The sequence below is a fragment of the Prunus dulcis genome, chromosome 1 (genome assembly GCF_902201215.1).
Source record: "Prunus dulcis chromosome 1, ALMONDv2, whole genome shotgun sequence".
Taxonomy (NCBI): Eukaryota; Viridiplantae; Streptophyta; class Magnoliopsida; order Rosales; family Rosaceae; genus Prunus; species Prunus dulcis.
The window spans coordinates 12,205,567-12,227,484 of NC_047650.1; the positions used below are offsets into that span (position 1 = coordinate 12,205,567).

Sequence of the window (21,918 nt, forward strand, 5' to 3'; positions counted from 1 at the left end):
ATAGTGGAATGCACACATAAAATCTTCCCACTCTCTCCACTTCGATCCCCCACTTCAATCTCCTTTACTGTTATATTTGATTGATTTCCAGAAGAACCCTAAAAGCATTCTTAAGGTTCGGGTTCTTATATTCAATTTTCCAAATATTCTGTGAAATAATTATTCTTCTAGTATGATTTTCTCTCTCTTTTTCCCCTTAAGCTTCATTTTGAAATTGTATATGATTTTCATTAAACTATTTTGTTTTCTTTTAGGGTTTTGGTGGTTGGATAAAACCCAGAATTGGGAAGAAAGCAGTGAGTCAAAGGTACCAGCTTTTTTCACTTTTATGCATGGATTTTATATTTTCTTTAGTATTTTTATTTTTATTTTTATTTTTATTTTTATGTGTACTGTGTTGTTGGGAATTTTCTTTGTAAGTAGTGAAAGTTAGCCTTATAAAGCTGTTCTTGAATTCTTTTTTTAGGGTTTCAGGAACCCTAGGATTTGATTTTAAGTATAGATGGTGAATTAACTCTGTTTATACGTTGGTAGGTACGGTATATGTACGTATAGTACACAAGTCGTGTGTTTTTGTGTGAAGTAAATCGGAATCAATTGGTTTCTGGGGTTTGTGTTGCTATGCAATTTGACTCAGTGAGTTGATGAGCAGAGGTGTGACCGTGTGAGACTTTTGAGTTGACTCTTGTTTTTTTACTGGAAGGAAATTATGCAAGGTTATCATAAAGGTCTAACCTTTGTTTGGTTTTGTTTGTTTTTTCTTTGGGGGTGTATTGCGTAGTCTTTTGGGTATGAACAGTTGCATGCGGTTTTCAGACTCTGGCCTTTCCAGTACTCTTATAGAGGTAAGTTGTTGAGCAGTGCACTGGTCTAATTGGTGAGTTGTGTATTTATCTGTTTCCAAATAACAGTTTCTGCATTTTCTTATCAATACTGAATTTGAAACATTTTGTCTTGGTTGTGCAATGTTTAGAATAATGGGAATTTCCTATGGAAATCGGTAATTACGATAAGATTGATTGCTAATTGTAACAAAATTGACTGGTATAGGATATAAGAGTACTGGAATATGATTATGCTAGACCTCCTTGTGGGGGAAATTTTGTTAAGGGTCTCTAATGTTTGATTTCAGGTGGAAGAGATTTATGTATTTATGGTGTGTTTACTAATTAGGAATTGGAATTCTCATCAGGAATTGAATTCCGCCTATGGAGAATTCTTTCGTTTACTTCACATCAAGGAATTGAAAAGTAAGCGGGGCCCACACAAAATTAGGAATTGAATTCCTGATTTTGGAGGAATTCAATTCCGGAATGGGATGTGGTATTCTAATTCCTGGAGAATTCACCCATTAGGAATTCATCTTTTTTACCCATTATATCCTCGCACAATTTTCAAAATTCCAAATATGCCATCTACTTTAACCCAAAAATGAGGACATTTTAGTAATTAATACCACTCCTACCCCAATTCCACATGGTTTAGTAAACAATTTCAGTTGGAATTCGGAATCTAACTCCTCTCAATCCATATGGTTTAGTAAACAACTTCATTAGGAATCCGGAATCTAATTCTCCTCAATCCAACTCCTCCTCAATTCAATTCCTCCTAATCCAATTACGGATTAGTAAACATGCCATTATTGTTTTTGAAGATTTAGTTTGACCGTATAGTATTAATTGATGGGGCTTAAGTTCTATGGGTTTTACATATTAGATATTCATAATTTATAGTCTTATTTTTAGTGACACAGCTGGTCCTAACCCCTTGAAAGGAGGAGGGTTGTGTTAAAAGTTTGACATCCAGCACTTCTATTTTGTCAGCTCACGAGCATGAATCTGGAACTCAAAATCCTAGAGTTGATATTCAGCAGAGCAGTCTGCTTTTTATTGGGGTTTCAAAAATTTGATTCTTGGAATTTTATACTTTCTAGAATTTCTTAGTAGTAGTGTTCATATTGATTGTTTATTTTGTCCTCTAAAGTGAAAGGGAGCGTAGCTGCGTAGAGAACTTCTTACTTGTCAACCTACACCAGTATGGATCAGCAGGGGCATGGGCATCCCACAACAATGGGAGTGGCTGGTAGTGCAGCTCAAGCATCCTATGGTGTGAACCCATATCAGTCTGGCCAAATGATGGGGCTCTCTCCCACTGGATCAGTTGGATTGATGCAATCTCCTACTCAGCCGGCAGGTCCTCCAGCCTCTTCTCAGCTTGCACAACACCAACTAGCTTATCAGCACATCCACCAGCAACAACAACAGCAACTACAGCAACAACTCCAAAGTTTTTGGGCAGAACAGTATCAAGAAATTGAGGCGGTTATGGATTTCAAGAACCATAGTTTGCCATTGGCCAGGATTAAAAAGATTATGAAGGCTGATGAGGATGTGAGGATGATCTCAGCCGAAGCTCCAGTCATATTTGCCAGGGCCTGTGAGATGTTCATTCTAGAGTTGACACTGCGGTCTTGGAATCACACAGAGGAGAACAAAAGAAGAACACTGCAAAAGAATGACATTGCCGCAGCAATTACGCGGACTGATATATTTGATTTTCTGGTTGATATCGTCCCGAGAGAGGATTTGAAAGATGAGGTACTTGCGTCAATCCCAAGAGGTGGGAATCTTCCGGTTGGAAGTTCGACTGATGGTGTGCCTTACTATTACATGCCTGCTCAGCATGCTCCACAGGTTGGTGCTCCGGGGATGATAGTGGGAAAGCCTGTTATGGATCAAACTCTTTATGGCCAACAGACACATCCCTACATTGCTCAGCCAACATGGCCACAGCAACAGCAGCCGCACAAAGATTCATGAGTGAAAGTGTTGATGGAGTAAAAAATCATTGTTTGTAATTGAAGGCTTACAATTTGAAGTGTTTATCTTGGATACGGTTGTTACACACTTTGCTTGTCTTGTTATTGCTGCATGAAAAGATTATGTGAAACGTATGGCTTATGGTACTGTAGAAAATTTAAATTTGTGTTTGCAATTGAAGGCTTACAATTAGAAGTGCTTGTCTTGGATACAATACAAGTTAAACACTCTGCTTTATAGCCATTTGTTACAATTACTAAGTGCTTGTTCTCGCTATTTGAAAGGATTCTGAAAAACTTGTGGGCTTCTGCTACTGTAGAAATTTGTTTTGTAACATCACTGCTTTTGCAGCATATGGATTCGCCCTCCTTTTTGTATAAAATTTTCATCCCGATCTCAAAGATAAACAGAACGATCGAAAATGACTGGAACTAATGTCTCTCTGGATGTAAGTAGATCCAAGTCTATCATCTGAAATTCAACGGCATCAACGAACTGGACAAATATCCTCTAGACTGTAATAGAGGAAGTAAAATATTATACTGAACTCCAAATTCACACGAGAGATTGTTCTATTTTAGGGGTAACTACCTTCTTCCCATGCACTTAATGATATCAGTAGTGAGGGTTGACCTTTTCTTATCCTCAAAAGCAAGCAATGCACCCTAACGTTGCGGGGTTTTGGGAACTGTAACAATACAAATTGGGTAAAATCAATTGTCAAACATGGGGGCTGTAAGGATTCAAAGATACGAGCAGATACTAAGACTGAGTTTAAAGTCATCAGTACAAGAGAACATAACATCAGGTAAGCTCTCAAAATCTGAGTTTTGGAGGTAGAAGCATCACCTCATGACTATGGCATTCACAACAAGGTCACCAGGAGTAGTAGTGAAATTTGTAATACTTTAATGGTTCTCTCTCTCTCTCTCTCTCTCTCTCTCTCTCTCTTATAAGCATTTTATGGTCTTGGGGTTATGCATTCTTCTAGAAAAATAAACTGGAAAAGTAAGGAGAAGATAGCAAATTCAGCACAATGTTTGCCATAATGTAAAAACAAAAACTCGAAAGAGAATAAAAAACTTGCCTTCCAGAAAGTATATCACCCTGCCCATCACATCTTCGAGAACTATAGATACTCACTATTTTTACTGCAAGAAAAATCTAATGTGGTTGGCAATATTTCAAACACAACAAATCAATCATGTTTTGCATACTTCTGAGCAGCCCAACTTGATTTTGATATTTACTTCACAACTCAAAACTTTCTGTACAAGGCGCTTGTATTCATTTACATTTGGGGTGACCATCCTCGAAATGATTATGCCATCAGCTGACAAATTTATATCTACAATTTGTACTGTAAACTACACATAAGAGTAAAAAGAATGATTAAATACACTCATAAGGATGATGGAGACCCTTGTGATTGCATACCCCATCTATGGAGCATCAGTGTACTCACGACACCAGCCGATAACAGCTATCTTTCCTGAGAAGCATGGAGCATCAGTGTAAGCTAGATTTTTCTAGTAAAACAAGACAACAAATTCAAGTTGAAACCAGAAAGCAAGCAAGTCAGTTCCCTAGAATCAACATCAAAATGCTGCAGTATTCCTTAGTTTTCGGTCATTGTCTATATTACACAGTATGAAGCACAACAATCATCATTGACAAATAAGTACACAAAGTTAAAGAAATGACATTTCCCAGCCTGAACCTTGCATCGATTGGGATGAAATCAAGGGTTGGAGTGATTGCTCTCAGATCGTTCACAGCATCAGCCTCCAAAGAGTGAAAATATGTGCCGACACAAAACGGGTACAAATTACAGTTGGTCTAATTTTATTTTTTATTGAAAAAAAAACAGTGCCTCTCTTGCCAGATAACCATTTTGTTGAACAGAATCCAAATTCTAGTAGCTAAGCATAGGCTAGGCTAAGACAGGCAGACAAAAATATAAAGCAAATAACATCAAAGGATTACTAAAACTAACTATCACATCGTCAAGTCCTATTCCTCCAAAATGGATGATCTTGATCTTGATCTCAATCAATCTCAGTTTACGTTCAGTCGACCACAGAGAGAGTTTGATACTCTTTGTTGGCAATGGCTGCTTCCATGATCTGATGCCGGCTAATTTCCCCACCATTATCCAAGAAGGACTTGATCAATGTGTTCGAGTTTCCCCTCAAGAGGGTCACTCCTGGATGAGGTTCTTCTACACGATGCATAAACCCCGCTATATCCCAAATATTCCAAAACAAAATGTGTGGCATCGCATCATCCCGTAACCTTGCTCCTTAAACTTGCTGCGTTTTGCCTCATACAGAGTCTTCCAGGATGTGCTGCAGCCACCAAATCTTACGGAGTCGGTGAACACAAACACCTTCTTGATCATCTGCTCCGCCTTCAAGTTATTATTCACAGCCACTTCCGGAATCAAATCACACACCTGATCAAAATCAACACCCCGGCTATAGCTGTTGCTGCATGTCCTGATCACAAAGTCGTACCTGGACTTGAGATCACTGCCTTGTATCGAATGCAGCAGCGGTAGCTTATCAGGCAATGGACCCAGAGTGATCACCTTTCCTTTCCATGCCGGCTCTTCACTCAATTCAGACACCAAAATTCCCAAACTTGCCGCCAATTCTGTGAGTGATGCTGCGGTCATGGCGTAGGTGATGTTACACACTGCCAAGCAGTTCTTAAATTTGTTCTCCTCCCCTTGGTATATGTTCTCCATCATTTCCTTCCACTGAATCTCAGCTGCTTCCCCAACATCCTTATCTTTTACATATCTTATGATATAATTTGGAAGCAATGCATCCGACTTTATGAGCCGCCTGCTTTCACCTCCTCCAAATACTTCTTGATCACAAAGGGCATTTGATTGAGATAAAGACGCATGCGTTGACGACTATACTCCGTCAAGGGCTCCAAAAACTCCTTCCTAAGCCGTTCCCATTCTTCTATACGCATTTATTAAATACAGTTTCATTTAGAATTCAGACAAATCCAAAACACTCAGAGCATCTCTCTTGTCACTTTAATTACTTTCTGCAACTAATAATGCATAATAACTTTAAATTTGGCCAATATAATTTCAAAGTCAACTGAGAGAGAGACGTTGCACCTTCCAATATAATTTGTTTGTACTACAGTTTGGTTCTGAGTCCAGTGCTCGAGTCAAACTATAGTATAGAAGAAGATTTCCATATTATTCCATAAATTATATAACTAGATAATTCGATGTATCATGTTATTAAATTGTCATATAAATCATTATATATATAAAATATAATTCAGATTAATAGTCTAATTACATTACGCGTTTATAAAATATCGAGCATGAACGCACAGTCTTCCAATTAAAGAGGTAACACATGATGTCATTAAAAGTATAACACACTTTTTTAAGCTTGGAGGAGGAGCACAGTACTGTGGCCACCTATAGATAACACCTGCCTCCTCCCATAGTACATAATTGAGAAGCTGCAACTATCAATCTGTAGGAGGCAGAAGATTCTTCCAATTTGAATAAGAATTAAACCAACTGAAAATCCTATATATATGCATACAATTTCAAACATCCCTTTAACAATTTAACAGAGACTTTGAGTTCCCAAAAAAAAAAAAAAAAAAAAAATCAAGTCAGGTTTTCTATTTTTAACTTGAACTGGCTCAATCTGTAGCCCATGAGATGCTAATCAATGAAGAAGGTTCATAAGTATATGTTACGGACCAACATGTTACTTGACTTATTAAATTAGATAATAGTCCAACATGTTATGTCTTATGCTAACTTATAATAACTAATTATTAATACCAATCTAATCCAATCCAATCCAAAATGTGTGAGACCTGATAGTTTGAGGCTTTTTTCTTTTTTATTTTTTATTTTATAAACTTTGTTGGAGGTAAAATGTTATGCAACTCTCTACAACAATTGCTTCCATTGAGAGAGATGCGTGTATTTATCTCATATTCATATAGGGTGCATGTTTTTTTTTTTTTCCTTTCTTTTTGATTTTTTGGGTCAAACATAAGTTGTGCATGTTAAGTAACTTTGAAAGGGTAAAACTCAATGATACACCTTCATCATTGCATGTAAATGATCTACATCTATAAAAATCAATTTATGCTATGATTAAGAAACAACAAAAATCTTCTCATTTGATTTGTATTGGGTAGTTTCTTCTGTCTTCAAAGTACATGTCTTTTATCACCAATGCCATGTGTAAGATTGTAATCTCTGCAATACAGAATGCCACTACCCATGTACTCACCCAAAAAATCAGGGTCATTGAAAGCTTGAACAAGCTACCACATTTGTCAGTAACAATCTATTCTCATTGGAGGAAGAAATCAAGTTAAACGAGTGAGTGATTTATATATATATATATATATATATATTTTAATTGTGTTAAAAATATATAAATACTTATATATTTGTTGTTAACAGGGACGCTAAAATGGAAGGGTATGGACATGTGATATAAACCAAGTCAAAGGCCATCGTAGCAGCAACACCACCATTGACAGGGAAGAGTCCATTGCAGTAGCAGCAGTTATATGTTTTTATGTTTTATGTTTTATTTTTATAAGTTTATTACAAATTAAGGTGGACGCAACATAAAAAATACGTTTATCTTTTAATTTTAATGTACTATGGATGAGTATTTCTATTCTAGTTCTAATAAGTTAACTTAAATTTAAGAGTCTAGTAAAAGGAAAAAAACTTAAATTTAAGAGAGATGTGTGTTTGGTTAGAGTTTATTAATCTAAAGTGAACAACATGTCGTTTTATTGAAATATGTAAGTGTCATTCAAACAACTTTTAAACAACTATACTATAACGATGGTTAAGATTAAAAATATAATTACAATTAGGTTGAATTATATTTGTATCTTTTAAAAATCAATGAGAGGATGACATTGGTAACTTATTATTGAACATAAACATACAAGTGTCGTTTATACTAATATTTTAAATAAATTCAGATGCATTCATTAGTTATGTCATGTGTTTTGGCTCAATTGACCACATAGTATAAGTGTGGGTTCCACACATTAATTGGTCAATGGTCATCATCTAGAATTTGCCAAAAAGATGATAGTAGCCAAGCCAGGCAGCATAATGGGAAAGGGAATTGTAAAAGAACCAAACCCATGGACTGCATGCGCACTGCACAGAGGATGTCAAAGTGATTAGTCGTGTATGCATTTGGGCATCAAAACAATTTAGATTGTATAATCACAAAGAAATCTGATCACAATTTTGATGAATACTCGTGTTACATAAACTCATCACAAACAATGAATGAATGAATTGAATAAACTAAACAATAAAAAAAAATCACAAGGCTCGGCATTTTCTCGAACTCAAAAACTTGTTCTCGTTCAAAACCCGACCTCGTTGCGGCTTTAGCGGCATAGGCAAATTCTTGATGTCCAGAATTTGAATTTTCTTTCTCTTGTTTTAGAACTCTTGATAGCTTTGGTGAAGCTTCGCTTACTGTTCTTCAACTTCTCTTCATCATCCTAGTCTTGCCGTTGATGATGAGGATCAGATTTTGTGGTCTCCTTAGGGTTTTGTAGACAAGAAGAACAAGGTGGTGCACTTAGCATCAAGCGGACGGTCTCCAAATTCTCCCCTTTGCCGTGGGATGGTGGTTTCTTGGGCTTCCCTTGAATTGCCATGTCGTGGTCATCAAGTTTGACGTCGTTGAACAACTTGGAAGGATTGAAAATCACGGTTTCAAGGATGAAGAGAGCTTCAAGGTCGTCCAGCGGAGGGCAAGCGAGGCCACCAAAGTCGTCAACAGGAGGCTCTTGCTCGCATCGCTGTTCCTTCAAAGCCCGATCGCAAACGCACTTCATCTTGTCTGAAAGAGAAGATTATAGCAAAATTTGGAAACCCTAAATCACAGTAGCTAGTGTTTACAAAAGCCCCACGCTACATATGTATTTATAGTTTCCTGTTTCCTAATCTCATTGGGAGAACGAATATTTTATTATAATTAATTATAATGTACTTTTAAATTTTTATTAGACATAATAAATTAAACCAACCAAAGTGCCACTGTCAAAAAGCACCCAAACTCAAACGGCCCACTCGTGTGTTTGTGTTGTGTGCTTCAGTTTGCTTTACAACTATCTTTTGCCGGCTCTTCACTCAATTCAGACACCAAAATTCCCAAACTTGCCGCCAATTATGTGCTTGGTTCGCCCATGTAATTGATGTTACACACTAAGCAGTTTTTAAATTTGTTCTCCTCCCCCTGCTTTTGCTTTAGGTACATGTTCTCCATCATTGCCTTCCACTGAATCTCAGCTGCTTCCCCAACATCCTCATCTTTTACATATCTTATGATATGATTTGGAAGCAATGCATCCGGCTTTATGATGCTGCCTCCTGCTTTCACCTCCTCCAAATTCTTATTGACCACACAGGGCTCTTGAATGGAATCCATGCATGCGTCGGCTATGTTCGGTCAAGGGCTCCAAAAACAAGGGCAGAATTAGGAATTTTTCAACGGGTGGGCTAGCTAAAGTTATTTGCTTAAAATTTAATAATTATTTTTTTTGGTACTTACAATTTCTATAGTCTTTCTAGAAATAAAAATAAACATTAAATCATATAAACAAAGCTAGTTCATAGCTCCATAGACTAATTTTCAATTAGTTTTAACATAAACCAAATAGGGTTTAACACTATAATGGATTGAACATCTAAGACTTTTTACCTAGATTGACCTTAAGTTTCTTCATGCATTCAAATCATACATGAAAAGTTGTTTTATGTAAAAATATTGACTAAGTATGTAAAATGGGTTTTTGGAATAATCATTTTCTCAAGATAATTTTTGGCTGCTTTTATTCCTCACACATCAAATAAGAAAACTTGATTTTATGGGATTTTAGTATGAAGTATATATTGACTTAATGAGCCATCATTTTTAGCATAAATCGTATTTTGCACTAAAACCGATTTTTCATATTTTGATTTGGGGGGAATTTGATTTTCTAGTATTTTTATTTTGTAGCCCTCAGTGTGGTTCTGCCCTTGTCCAAAAACTCCTTCCTAAGTCGTTCCCATTCTTCTGAGGTTCTGCCCTTGTCCAAAAACTCCTTCCTAAGTCGTTCCCATTCTTCTGATTGATCCGATTCTAACGGGAAAAGCCTTCTTCCAAGGCTTTCAACAGCAAAATGGCGTGGGCGGCGTGGTCTTCTTCAGGGCTCCCGGGAGTGCAACATTCTGCAGCCTGGCTAATGAAAAGCAGAGTAGTACCATCTTCTTTATCATCATTTTCGGATTCCAATTCCATCCTTAGCCTGTGCTGCTTCAATTTGTCAATATCAGACTTCAACTGCTCCACTAAGAGGTCCATAACCCGGTCGTGCAACAACTTATAGTGCGGGTCACGGTGGAGCCTCTACGCCGCAGAGTCTTGGGGTGGTTTTGTGGAGAATCTCGACAAGGTCCCACAAACAAGCTATCGAGCGGTTGATGGAGCCGGCAAAGGAGGTGATGTTGCATAATAGCGTCTTGGGTTGGTTGTTGTGGAGCCAGAATGCAGCCGCGTAGAAGGCTTCCGGAAAATGTTTTATATCCGTTTGTTACAGCTACAAAGTGCTGGTTCTTGCTATTTGAAAAAGATTCTGAAAAACCTGTGCGCTTCTGCTACTGTAGATAAAAGAAGTGAAATAAAATGGCTGTTCATAATAAGGATATTTATTTATGCTACTTTTTTGCGTCATATGGCTGTTCATAATAAGAAGTGAAATAAAATATAACAGAGGTTTCTGGCTTTAGAAACATCACTGCCTTTGCAGCATATCTTATAGACTCATGAAACATTCATCCTTATTATATGTCATAACCCTCCTTTTTGTATAGCATTTTCATCCAGATTTCCCAAAAAGAACAGGCAATAACAGCACTCTCTTTATGTACAAGACAAAAAGTCTGGAAAGGTGTGATTTAATTTAAAGGAAGAAAATGTGGTTCTTCTGGCAACCGAACTAATGTCTCTCTGAATGTGTAGATCCAACTCTATCATCTGAAATTCAACGGCATCAACGAACTGGGCAAATATCCTCCAAACTGCAATAGAGAAAGTTAAGTCTTACACATAACTCTAAATCCGCACATGAAAGTGTTTTATTTTAGGGGGAACTACCTTCTTCCCAAGTACTCGATGATATCAGTAGTGAGGGTTGACCTTTTCTTATTGTCAAAAGCAAGGGATGCAGCCTTTCTCATTAAAGCCGACCCAGCAATGCACCCCAACGTTGCGGGGTTTTTGGAACTGTAACAATACAATTGGGTAAAATCAATTGTCAAAAATGAGGGCTGTAAGGAATCAAAGATATGAACAGATACTAGGACTGTAAAACCTGATACTCGAGTCCCCATCTCTGATAGCGTGACGGGCCCAAGATAGAAATACAGCGACACTGGAGTAACCAAACACATCAGATTTCTATGTTAAAGTTAGTTATCCATCAGTACAACAGAACATAACATTCGGTAATCTCTCAAAATCTGAGTTATAGAGGCAGAAGCATCAGCTAGTGTCCATCACCTCGTGACTATGGAATTCACAACAAGGTCACCAGGACTAGTAGTGAAATTTGTTATACTCTAATTTATCTCTCTCTCATTCTCATAAGCATATTATGGTATTGGGGTTATGCATTCTTTTGGGAAAAATAAACTGGAAACCTCAGGAGAAGATAGCAAATTCAGCACATATAAACTCGTCAATGTATGCCATAATGGTTTTTTTTTTTCAGAAAAAAAATCGCAAAAGTCAGAATGAAAAACTTGCCTTCCAGAAAGTATATCACCCTGCCCACCACATCTTCGAGGAGAACCGTAGATGCTCACTGATTTGACTGCAAAAATAATCTGATGTCAGAGTTCAATAATTCGAGGTTTCCATATCTGGGAATGCAATAGGGATGTTTCCAAAACCTAAAGGAAAGGAAATAAAAAGTCTTGGATTTAGTTGGCAGTATATCAAAAAACCACAAATCATGTGAGCTATAGAACTTTTAGAAAAAACAAAAAACAAAAAAAAAAAAAAAAAGACAAATGGAACCCTTCTCATGGCCCAGTTTCAAGTCAAAAATCATCTTCATGGACACAAAACATAAGACGTACGCCAAGTTCTCAACTTCATGTCACGTTAATCAAGGTGTTAATGGTTCAACCGTTGGTCTAGTGTGTTACACGAAATGCACTAGCCGACTGGCTAAGTGGCAACCATACCAGCAGTATCCAATATGCTTATCTACATTTCCCAACTGAGATGCGAAAAAAGATAAATTCATGGAATATTAACATTATTTAAGCAAAAGCTTCACTATTTACCATCTCAACACACAACATACTGGCATATATGGTTATATACCTGTCTCACCATCACTTATGAAGTCAGATTTTCCTTTCCTAAGTATAGTTACACCACCAATCCTGACAGTGAAAGGGTCCACACTTCAATAAGTTCCATAAAACTCGATAATCATTAGATGGAAACATACAGAGACAAATGACCAAAAAAAAAAAAAAAAAAAAAAAAAACAGAAAATATTTTATAGCATGGGACAAAATACATTATAAAGAAAAAAGCCTTAGTGTGAAGTGGAAATGAGGGAATTATTCAGAAGCTGATTTAACACACTATTCTGCACAACTTCATCTACTTCCCATTTTGATTTATAAATAATCAGATGGTTTAAGACCCCGAAGGAATGCCAGATCAACCTTTCCTGCCTGTACAGATGCTAAAACACAGACATACGGTGAATGCAAGCCAACATGATTTTGATACATACTGATTATGACAAGTATGTATTTGTAAAACATCCTTACTAACTTCTGAACCAAATAAGTTCTTAATATTTTATCCTGAGATGTAAGTATAAGATTAAGCACCCGCCAACACAATACAAAAAAGTCGGTTTACCTTTTTGCAAGAGATAGTAGTTGCTCATGAGCTTCTTCATCATTTACTTCACAACTCAAAACTTTCTGTACAAGGCGCTTGTATTCATTTACATTTGGGGTCAGCACAGCCAAGGGATATCCACTTATAAGATCAAGAGAGTTTGTAACAAGAAAGAGTCCATCCTGGAAAAGATTATGCCATCAGCAGACAAATTCATAGCTACAATTGTACTGAAAACTACAGATAAGAAAAAAGAATGATTAAATACACCATAAGGATGATAGAGACACTTGTGATTGCATACCCCATCTATGACAATTGGGACATTGGACTTCCTTGCAAGCTTTATGATTTTGCTCACACAGTCCTGCATTATGATATTCGATCTTAGAAACATTTTGGATGGGATTTGGTAGAAATTATAACTACAATACCAGTCGTGCATCATACAGAAAATTAAAGTGTTGAAGATGTTTAGGACATGTCATAATCAAACACTAAACTAGCCTAAGACAGCTCCTCAAGAAACTGCACAAACAAAAAGCTAACCAGAAGAAATGGGTCCCTTCCAAGGCCTGGACCAATGACAAGACAATCAAATCTTTCCATCCATTTAGCAACTTCAGCAAGAACCTTTCCTGAGATGATACGTTTTTCATCATCCCTAAAAAACAAAAAAACAAAAAAATCAATTCAAAAAATTAGCAGCTCTTTCAATAATAAAGCTCATATACTGGTTGGACATATGAAATTGTTATGAAAAATAAATCACCTAACACCGTATGATTCTTCCAAAACTGGGTGTACAATCAACTCAGGACTGTAGCTTTTTATGACTGCAGCTGCATCTTTCGTACAAAAAACATGGGATAGATCTGCACCCTGAAAGGGGAAGAATATATTTTTGTTCCACCATATTAGCAAGCCAAGCATAACGAAAAACATAAATCACTTGTTTATCCCATTTCAGTCTAGAATAAGCTACATTCTTGATTGAATCCAGCCAACTTTTTTATTTTCAGTTTTAAATTAAAAAGCAGGACACTAACAATTTTTAATGCTGAGATAGCTGCAAAATATGGAGCACCAGTGTACTCACGACACCCGCCGATAACAGCTATCTTTCCTGAGAAGCATTGAGGGGTAAATATAAGCTAGATTTGACTAGAAGATGATTGGTAAAACAAATAACAAAACCAATTCAAGTAAAAACCCGAAAGCAAGCAAGTCAGTTCCCTAGAATCAACATCAAAATGCTGCAGCATTCCTTAGTTTTCAGTCATTGCCTAGATTATACAGTATCAAGCAAAACAATCATCATTGACAAATAAGTATACAAAGTTAAAGAAATGACACTGGTAGCATAGTGTGCACTTACCAGCCTGACCCTTGTGTCTATTGGGATCAAGGGTCGGAGTGATTGCTCTCAGAACGTTCTCAGCATCAGCCTCCAAAGAGGCTCCACTGGTGAATTTTATTCCTTGCATTCTCTTCTGATGGGTGTTAGCGTTCTGATCGCTGTAATCTCCAAGAGACCTTATCAAAAACTGTTGCCTTCTCAACACAGGAGACGAAGCCAACATATAAATTGCACCAAACCCAGAATTTATTCCATGTTTTATTAACATCAATGACCAAGCACCACACTTCGCTACAACTAAAAACCCAAAAAAAGAAAGAAAACTATCATAAGATGAACTTACCCAAAAATTTATCAAATTGGTGAACCATGAAGAAGAAACTGCAGATACATACCGATACAAGAACTGCGAAAATCAACGAAATGCGAAGCCTTTAATGAATCAAGCTAACTTTTCTTTCCTTTTTTTTAAAATAAAAAATTTCTGCTGAGTTAACACACTCAAAACGGTGAAATCGTTCGGCAAAATTGTTGGTTTTTTGGGCTGTGGAAGAAGATAGAGAGCGTACACGTTGGCAAACTTAAGTGGGCCTACTATGACAGTCAAAAGTTTCACTGAATTCAGGAACGGATGCAGAATTTTAAAATAGAGCGAGCTAAATCTACCTTTACTTTCCTTTCTCCGTTAACAACAACAAATAGAAGCACGAATTCATCCCAACAAAAAATGCATGGAACACACATCCTTATAACAATTTTCCTTTTATGAGGGAGAAGCCAGGAAAATCAACAAGAATTAGAAATGTAAAATGAAATATTAAACTTACCCGAGTGCTGTAGCTTCTAGAGAATGGCTCAATTGATCCAAAAAGAAAAATAAAGTAACAGTGGAAGAGAATAAGGGAGAAGACGTGAAAACAGATGGATAACAAATGTAAATTGTAAAGTTAACGAAGGTTATTTTGGGTAGTTTGAAAAATTCATTAAACACCCATCACCTCCTGAAACTAATTTCCGCTTTCGCTGCTTAACACTCACTTCTCCAAATTGCTTTGGGTGACAGCAATTATTCATAAAAGTGATTTTCAAACTTAAATTTTGAAAAGTCCAGCTTATTTAGTAAATTATGAGAAAATTGTTTATTGTGAAAAATTGATGTGAGAGAAAGCTATAAAGGAAAGCAACTAATGAGGTACTTTCAGTTTTTGATTATGCAGGAATCAGTTTCGAAGAGACGCTGGTTTTATAAACTTCTAAAAATACTATCTATTTCACGCAATCTCTTCTCTTCGTGTGTTTTCTCCTTCGCATTCCTTTACTTCTTCACGTCATCTCTTTCACAAAGTTCTTCTCTTGAATCTCTTATATTCTTCCTATTGTTTTTTCTTGTTGAGTCAATTGAAGCACACTCCTGAGAAGTCACAAAACTCAGATAAGAGACATATTATGTTTATTTCTTCTCAATTTCATTCTTTCCTCTTTCTCTTTAATTTCTAGGGTTTTAACTTCAATACTTATTGATGTTGGTTTTTATTTGTTTATTTTTTATGTTCCTATTTTTGTTTCTTTGTTTCTTTGATAGAATATTTATTTTTAATGGAATATATTGGATTTAACTTGAAACCTTAGTTTAGAGCATTTGGATACAATTATTTAATTTTCAACATAATACTTTTTTTTTATAATTAAAATAATTTTTAGGGTGTCATAGAAACATATTTATACAAATAATATATATATATATATATGTTGTAAAGTAGAATGGGTGAAGCCCATAGTCAAAAGGTGAATAGTGATGATTGGGTAGAAACATCATTATGTCTTTTCTTTTACTCACGGGTGCCATTTACCATGCCTATAAATAGGCAATCCTCCTGCCTGCAAAGACACACATACGAAAGAGAGAAGAGGAAGAGAAGGAAGAAAGAGGGTGAGTGAGTGGAGAGGAAAGAGAGCAGAGAGAAATTCTCCTAGAGAGAAAATTCAGTGAGCCACACATATTGTAAACACTAAAGTTGTAGCCCTATTATTTTATATAGTGAAAAGTTAATGCTGCTGCTCTCTGAGGATGTAGGCATAGCCGAACCTCGTTAAATGCTGTGTCTCATCTACTTTACGTGCAGCTCAATATTCGCACATATCCCAGTTCATTTTATAACAATATATATATATATATATTATCTGGAGTCATTGGTGCTGGAGGAGTAATCCGCGATGATAGAGGGAATTGGATTGGTGGTTTTGTGGCCATTCTAGGGAGTGGTGACATACTAGCAGTTGAAATATGGGGCCTGTTCTTTGGTTTGAAACTTTCTATCCGAAGGGGCATCTCGAATTTGCGTATTGAAATGGACTCTGCGACTACAGTCCTACTTCTCCAAAAATCCTCTCTCTTTGTTCTACATCCAATGGCATCTTTGTTGTCCAGTTGCTACACTTTTATGCGACAAATGGGTAATTGTGTGATTAACCATATCTACAGGGATAAAAATAGGGTGACTGACTGCTTAGCGAAGGGGAGCTATAATTTTGATTTGGGGTTTGTTGTGCTTGATGAGATTCGTAGTTGGGTTGAGGCTACGTTTGATGATGATTTGTTAAGAGTTCCTAGAGCTCGTACTGTCTCTGTCATTTAGTTTTTGTGTGTTTAGGGGTTAATCCCCACCATTTTACCACCAAAAAAAAAAGTTCTTTCCCTTTTATCAAACACTTTAACAAAAAAGTCATTTCAATATAATGCCCTTTTTAGTCATTATATACAGCTCACAGCACTTTTACAAAAAATTTACCAAACACTTAAAAACTTATTATTGTACCAATAACTTCCGTGGGCCTTGTGGACCTCCGTAACCTTCCACACCACAATCCCTTGTGCAAGCCCCGTAAAACACATGAGCTTGGTAGGTGATTGACATATGAAAAATGTATTATTTGCTTGGCATGACATGCACACTGTTTCTATATTTATTTAATGAATTAATTCTCAAAATACAGCTTGGATTAATGCATGACCAACATTATATATTATATTGGGCTTTAACTGTCTTTGGGCTTCTTGTGACTTTTTGGGCCTCAACAATAGCTCCAATTCTTGAAACCCTAATTTGATAATAACTCGTTCACCTAAAGGGATGAGTTTCATGCTGGTGTTGTTTCGCGAAGACCACAGTTGTGGGCCAATTGTTGTTCATGGGTCAATCAAAATATCAAGGGCCCGTAAACAAATTATTGGGTTGTATGCCCATTAATTCTCAAAAGTCCAAAACATGTAATGGGTGATGAAATAAACACTCATTAAATTTACGGAGGCCCAAGTTGCCTATTATATGATTAATGGATGAATTTTAAAATCCTCAAAGCCATATTTGGGTCCAAATGCAAATATCAATTGTAGAAAATTAATCGGTTCATCAAAATTGCCCATTATTTTTCTTGGACATTGACAACAAGGAACATGGTACAAAACCATTCAATTTTTCCCATTAGTCATCTACCCATGCAAATTTCAATGAGATTAAATTCAAATTTCTCAAACACAAATTCTCAATTATTGGGCCACACTTACCCATTAATTTCCAATTTTTCCCATGGGTCATCTACCTATGAAAATCTCCAAATTGTCTCAAAGACACAAATTCTAAATTATTGGGCCACATTTACCCATTAATTTCCAAATTTTGGAACTACGTTTGTTTGATCCCATCAAGGGTATGTAGACAGTCTAGCATCCCAATAAACGCAACCGCAACCAAATTTGAATCACTAGTTACATCAACTAAAATCCCACAAATCAAATATCCATCTTCACACAAATCAATTCCGAACTACGTTGGTTTGATCCCTTCAAAAGGGTACATAGGCAATCTAGAGACTCAATCTAGATGCAACCGTCCAAATCTTAAATCCAGACAGAATCTCTGGTTTATTGTTTACCAAATTCGCCCCAAACACAATTCAAAATTGAATTGCTGGTTTATTCAACTAAATTCACTCAATACATTTCAAATCAAATTTTCCTTACAATGAGTCATTTATTCATTGCAATTCTTTGAACTACGAGTGGCTTGATTCCTTCAAGGAATACATGGGCACCATGAGGTTCGACTTAGGGGCAGCCGCAAAACCAAACACATACGTTATGTTTCTTTATGATGAAATTAAAAGACACCGCGTCACAAATGGGTCAAACATAAAATAATAAAATTACATTATTTAATTAGTGGTGGTGAAATTATGTTGGGAAGTTCACATTTTTCTTCAACAGAGTAAGGGTAAAAAGTAGTCACATTTTTAATGTGGTACTATTCCTCTTTTATAAAAAAAAGAAAATAAATGTTTGTTTAAAGTTTCAATGTGGGACTTTGGGCAAATCATTATGATAGTGATTCGTGTCCTAAGGTCTAGGTTCTACAGGCTTGGCCTTCAGCAACCACTTTCAACAAGTTGTTGCCTTATCATAGGAAGATGTATCTTCGATACTTTTGGTTATGGTGACATCATCAATACTTTAAGTTAGAGGTTTTCTTTGGAATGTATCCTATTCTGCAGTTTGTGGGTCTGTCTCTATACCAGTCCCTCAATACTAAATGTGCTCAATTAATTATGGTACGAACACCAAATTAACAAATTTAACCAAATAATTTTAATAAAGATGTTAACGGTTCAACTGTTGGTCTAGTCTGTTACAAGAAATGCACTAGCCGACTGACTGAGTGGCAACCATCATACCAGCAGTTTCTAATATGCTTATCTACATTCCCAACTCAGACGTGCAAAAATATATATTAATATTATTGAAGCAAAAGCTTCACAAATTACCTCAACTCACAACGTACATGTATATATGGTTACATACAAATTAACATTTTTTTCGTTTTTAATTTTTTTTTTTTTAACCAACACATGGAAGTGAAAACAGTGAAATGGTTCGGAAAAATTGTTGGTTTTTCGGATATGGAAGTAGAATTGGCAATGGATCGTGTTGTATTGGGTTCGTATCGTGTCAAGAATACTCAATCTAAATTCAAACCATTTAATGAACTTGTCATGTCAGATTCGAGTGATGTTAAACATGTTACCTATTTAATAACCTATTTAACACATTATTAAACATGTCACATGTTTGAGAGGAGGTTGAATTCAAATAAAGAATGAGGAGATCAACTTAAGGTAAGGATTTTCATTTGGGTGGGTTGAAATCTACTACCATAGGGTACACAGTGGAATAGAATAGAACATATTTATTAATAATAATAATAATAATAATAATAAAAATTAAATAGTAAACGTGTCAAGTAGGTCATTTCGCGGGTTTACTCTAAATTCACCTGTTTATTAAACTTGTCATGGCAGGTTGATTCGAATTTGATATGCGATTTTAAATTTGCAGGTTGACCTGCTAATTTTTTGTGGTGGTTCTGAGTCGTTCATCTGGTCTTGTCGGAAATTGCCACCCCTATGTGGAAGAAAATTGAGCGTACACACTCGCAAACTTAAGTGGGTCCTACAATGGCTCTCAAAAATAGAGAATGAAACGACAGCGTTTGGTTTTATTTGCTTTCCTGCTTTGTATCCCTAGCAGCTTTTTAGTTTGGGACCTGTGGGAAGTTAAGTTGGGGCTGAAAGAAGAAGGAAGAGAATGAGGGAGAGGACGAAAGTGAATGCGATGAGATCGGGAGTTGTGGTGCTTGGAGCACTGGCATTTGGGTACCTTACGCTACAGCTTGGGTTCAGGCCCTTCCTTGAAAGAGCTCAACTTGCTGTTGATGAGTCTGAGCCGCCATCTTCCTCCTCCTCAGAACAACAACAGCTTAACTCAAGCTCAACCCGCCACTTCTAAATAAACAATACCCACTACCCAGAGCCTCACAACTCTCACTTATTTTGCAATTTTGTTTTCTTTTTTTCTTTTGTTGGATTGGGAAGTTTTAGTGCACTGCGCAACAGGGTTTCGTGCTGACCCGGAGAATTGCTTGGGCCATTGGTGCTCTGAAAGGTATTGAATTGAACTTGGTTTCATTGATTTAATGGTAGTTATGATGGATTTGGATATATGTTTCTGCCCAAATTTAAAATATATTAAGCAGAAAGAAAGAGAAGTTAGCTAAAGGGGTGTTCTTTTCAATTGGTTTAGTGGGTTCTTCTGAAGTAAATTCTTACATTCATATTTAGATGAGAATTATCAAGATCATCACCCATCTTCTGGTTGTGCTAGAAATTGAGTTTTATCCAGTGAGTGGACTCCCACATGCTCTTTTAAAGCTTGATCTCAATTTTTTCCTTGTGGTTTGTAATCATTGGTTAAATTCAATGTAGAGCTATACATTTCAAGGCTTGGTCACATAATGAGAGTATCTGATTCTGAATTGTTTTACTTTGGTTTCTGTTATTTTAACAATGGGTTTGTAGTTCCATATGGTTTCTCCCATCCTAACATGCCCAACAAAACTTGTTTATCAGATGAGTAAACTTCAGTTCATTATGTGACCACAAAAATTCTTTATGATACATTAGCTATACATGCCATTTGAATTCCGTGTACATTGAAGAAATATAATGCTCATTTCATATGGATATGTCGAATGTGGCTTTCATCTCTCACGGTCTCAGCTTACCTCACCTCGTGTGCATTCGTAGTATTTCTACGTATGTATGAATGATATCATTGACATGGTACTTTTTTATATATAAATGTTAATGTTTATGGCAATGTTTTTCCATTTGCTTCCCAACTATTCTATACTCTCTAAGTCTTTAATTTGAAAAGGACATTGCTCGTATACAATGACTTGGCTGGCGCACTCGGAAAACAACACCTGTGTTCCTTATCTTTTTGTTCCAAACAACTCTTTATCTCATTTCTTTCCCGCTGGTTTGGTTTTTAACTCAGGTAAAGACTCAAAACAAATCAACGCCTCCTGTTCTTTGTCGCGGTGGAGGGCGATGGTCCAGCAGTGGATTGTTTTCCGACTGGAAGGGCCACAAAGAAAACATAAGACTCCACAGGATGATCGTGCAAGAGAGGGTTTGATGTGAAAGAGAAGCAATCAGAGAGGGTAAGGAATGTTATAGCTCAGAGGGCTCAAGCATGTGTTTAGTCAGAAGGAGAAGTTTATGCAGAATTGGTGAATTGGGTTTGATCAAAACTTACAATGTAAAGCAAGGGTCAACACATTCTTTGGTTGCCCTGTTGATGAACACGATAACTTTTAGTTCGGGATTATTTTTTTTAAATCAAGGGTTGTGGGTAAGTGGATATGCATTGAAGTGGAATACATAAAATGTGTACAATATGGAAGCTGATAGCAGTTTTAGATGGTATTGTTGTGTCGCGTTTTGTTAATAACAGGATGGGAACTGCACTGCATTAGGCTCTACTGCAGACTACATCCATGTAGTAAACTTGTTGACGGAGTTCTATTTTTTTCCAAAGCTACTTTTTCTTAAATTTGTTTTCTACTTGATGGTAAATGATGCGTTACATAGATGTTTTTTGGCACAAGAAGATCTGCTACATGATCCGAAGACGTGTTACGTGAAGATGATTTCGGAAATTTTGTTGACAATAGTCTCTCTAATTCGGACAGGGTAGCAATTTTGGTACTCCTCTTTTAGCCATCTGCCATACAAACAAATATTGTACAATTTCTTCTCACACAGGTGAGTGCTAAGAACGCAATGCTAAAAGAAGAGCGTTAAAATCACTAGCCAATTTCGGAAAGCTTCACCGTGAAGCTATTCCGTCGATGTTACTACAAAACCGGTGAGTCTGATTGTC

At 36.5% G+C, this 21,918-nt stretch overlaps 2 protein-coding genes and 1 long non-coding RNA gene across 15 annotated transcripts; 2 read left to right on the top strand and 1 right to left on the bottom strand.

Annotated features, from left to right (window-relative positions):
• On the top strand, nucleotides 1-3,095 carry LOC117615034 (nuclear transcription factor Y subunit C-3-like). 7 transcript variants are annotated; one of them, XM_034344008.1, is made up of 5 exons: nucleotides 1-115; nucleotides 255-307; nucleotides 535-664; nucleotides 782-877; nucleotides 1,984-3,095. In XM_034344008.1, the coding sequence occupies exon 5, from the start codon at nucleotides 2,037-2,039 to the stop codon at nucleotides 2,817-2,819; it is 783 nt and encodes a 260-aa protein (XP_034199899.1). In that variant the 5' UTR covers nucleotides 1-115; nucleotides 255-307; nucleotides 535-664; nucleotides 782-877; nucleotides 1,984-2,036; the 3' UTR covers nucleotides 2,820-3,095. The 7 variants fall into 7 exon arrangements, with proteins under 7 accessions (XP_034199899.1, XP_034199897.1, XP_034199898.1 ...); XM_034344006.1 differs by having other exon boundaries at nucleotides 782-845; XM_034344007.1 differs by having other exon boundaries at nucleotides 535-654.
• A 7,443-nt stretch (nucleotides 3,096-10,538) lies between these two features.
• Nucleotides 10,539-15,018, bottom strand: LOC117615122 (ATP-dependent (S)-NAD(P)H-hydrate dehydratase). Of its 7 annotated transcripts, none has more exons than XM_034344132.1 (13): nucleotides 14,969-15,005; nucleotides 14,485-14,547; nucleotides 14,160-14,299; nucleotides 13,831-13,907; nucleotides 13,554-13,663; nucleotides 13,331-13,445; nucleotides 13,086-13,148; nucleotides 12,800-12,963; nucleotides 12,245-12,306; nucleotides 11,660-11,726; nucleotides 11,226-11,285; nucleotides 11,009-11,137; nucleotides 10,539-10,932 (listed from the first exon to the last, which is right to left on the bottom strand). In XM_034344132.1, the coding sequence occupies exons 3-13, from the start codon at nucleotides 14,266-14,268 to the stop codon at nucleotides 10,905-10,907; spliced, it is 984 nt and encodes a 327-aa protein (XP_034200023.1). In that variant the 5' UTR covers nucleotides 14,269-14,299; nucleotides 14,485-14,547; nucleotides 14,969-15,005; the 3' UTR covers nucleotides 10,539-10,904. The 7 variants fall into 7 exon arrangements, with proteins under 7 accessions (XP_034200023.1, XP_034200018.1, XP_034200019.1 ...); XM_034344127.1 differs by lacking the exon at nucleotides 14,969-15,005 and adding an exon at nucleotides 14,808-14,900 and having other exon boundaries at nucleotides 14,160-14,328; XM_034344128.1 differs by lacking the exon at nucleotides 14,485-14,547 and having other exon boundaries at nucleotides 14,160-14,438; nucleotides 14,969-15,018.
• Nucleotides 15,019-19,977: 4,959 nt separating this feature from the next.
• Nucleotides 19,978-21,588, top strand: LOC117614133. Its single transcript, XR_004583833.1, has 2 exons — nucleotides 19,978-20,136; nucleotides 21,031-21,588. It is a non-coding gene; the product is annotated as an uncharacterized LOC117614133 (long non-coding RNA).
• The last annotated feature ends 330 nt before the right edge of the window (nucleotides 21,589-21,918 follow it).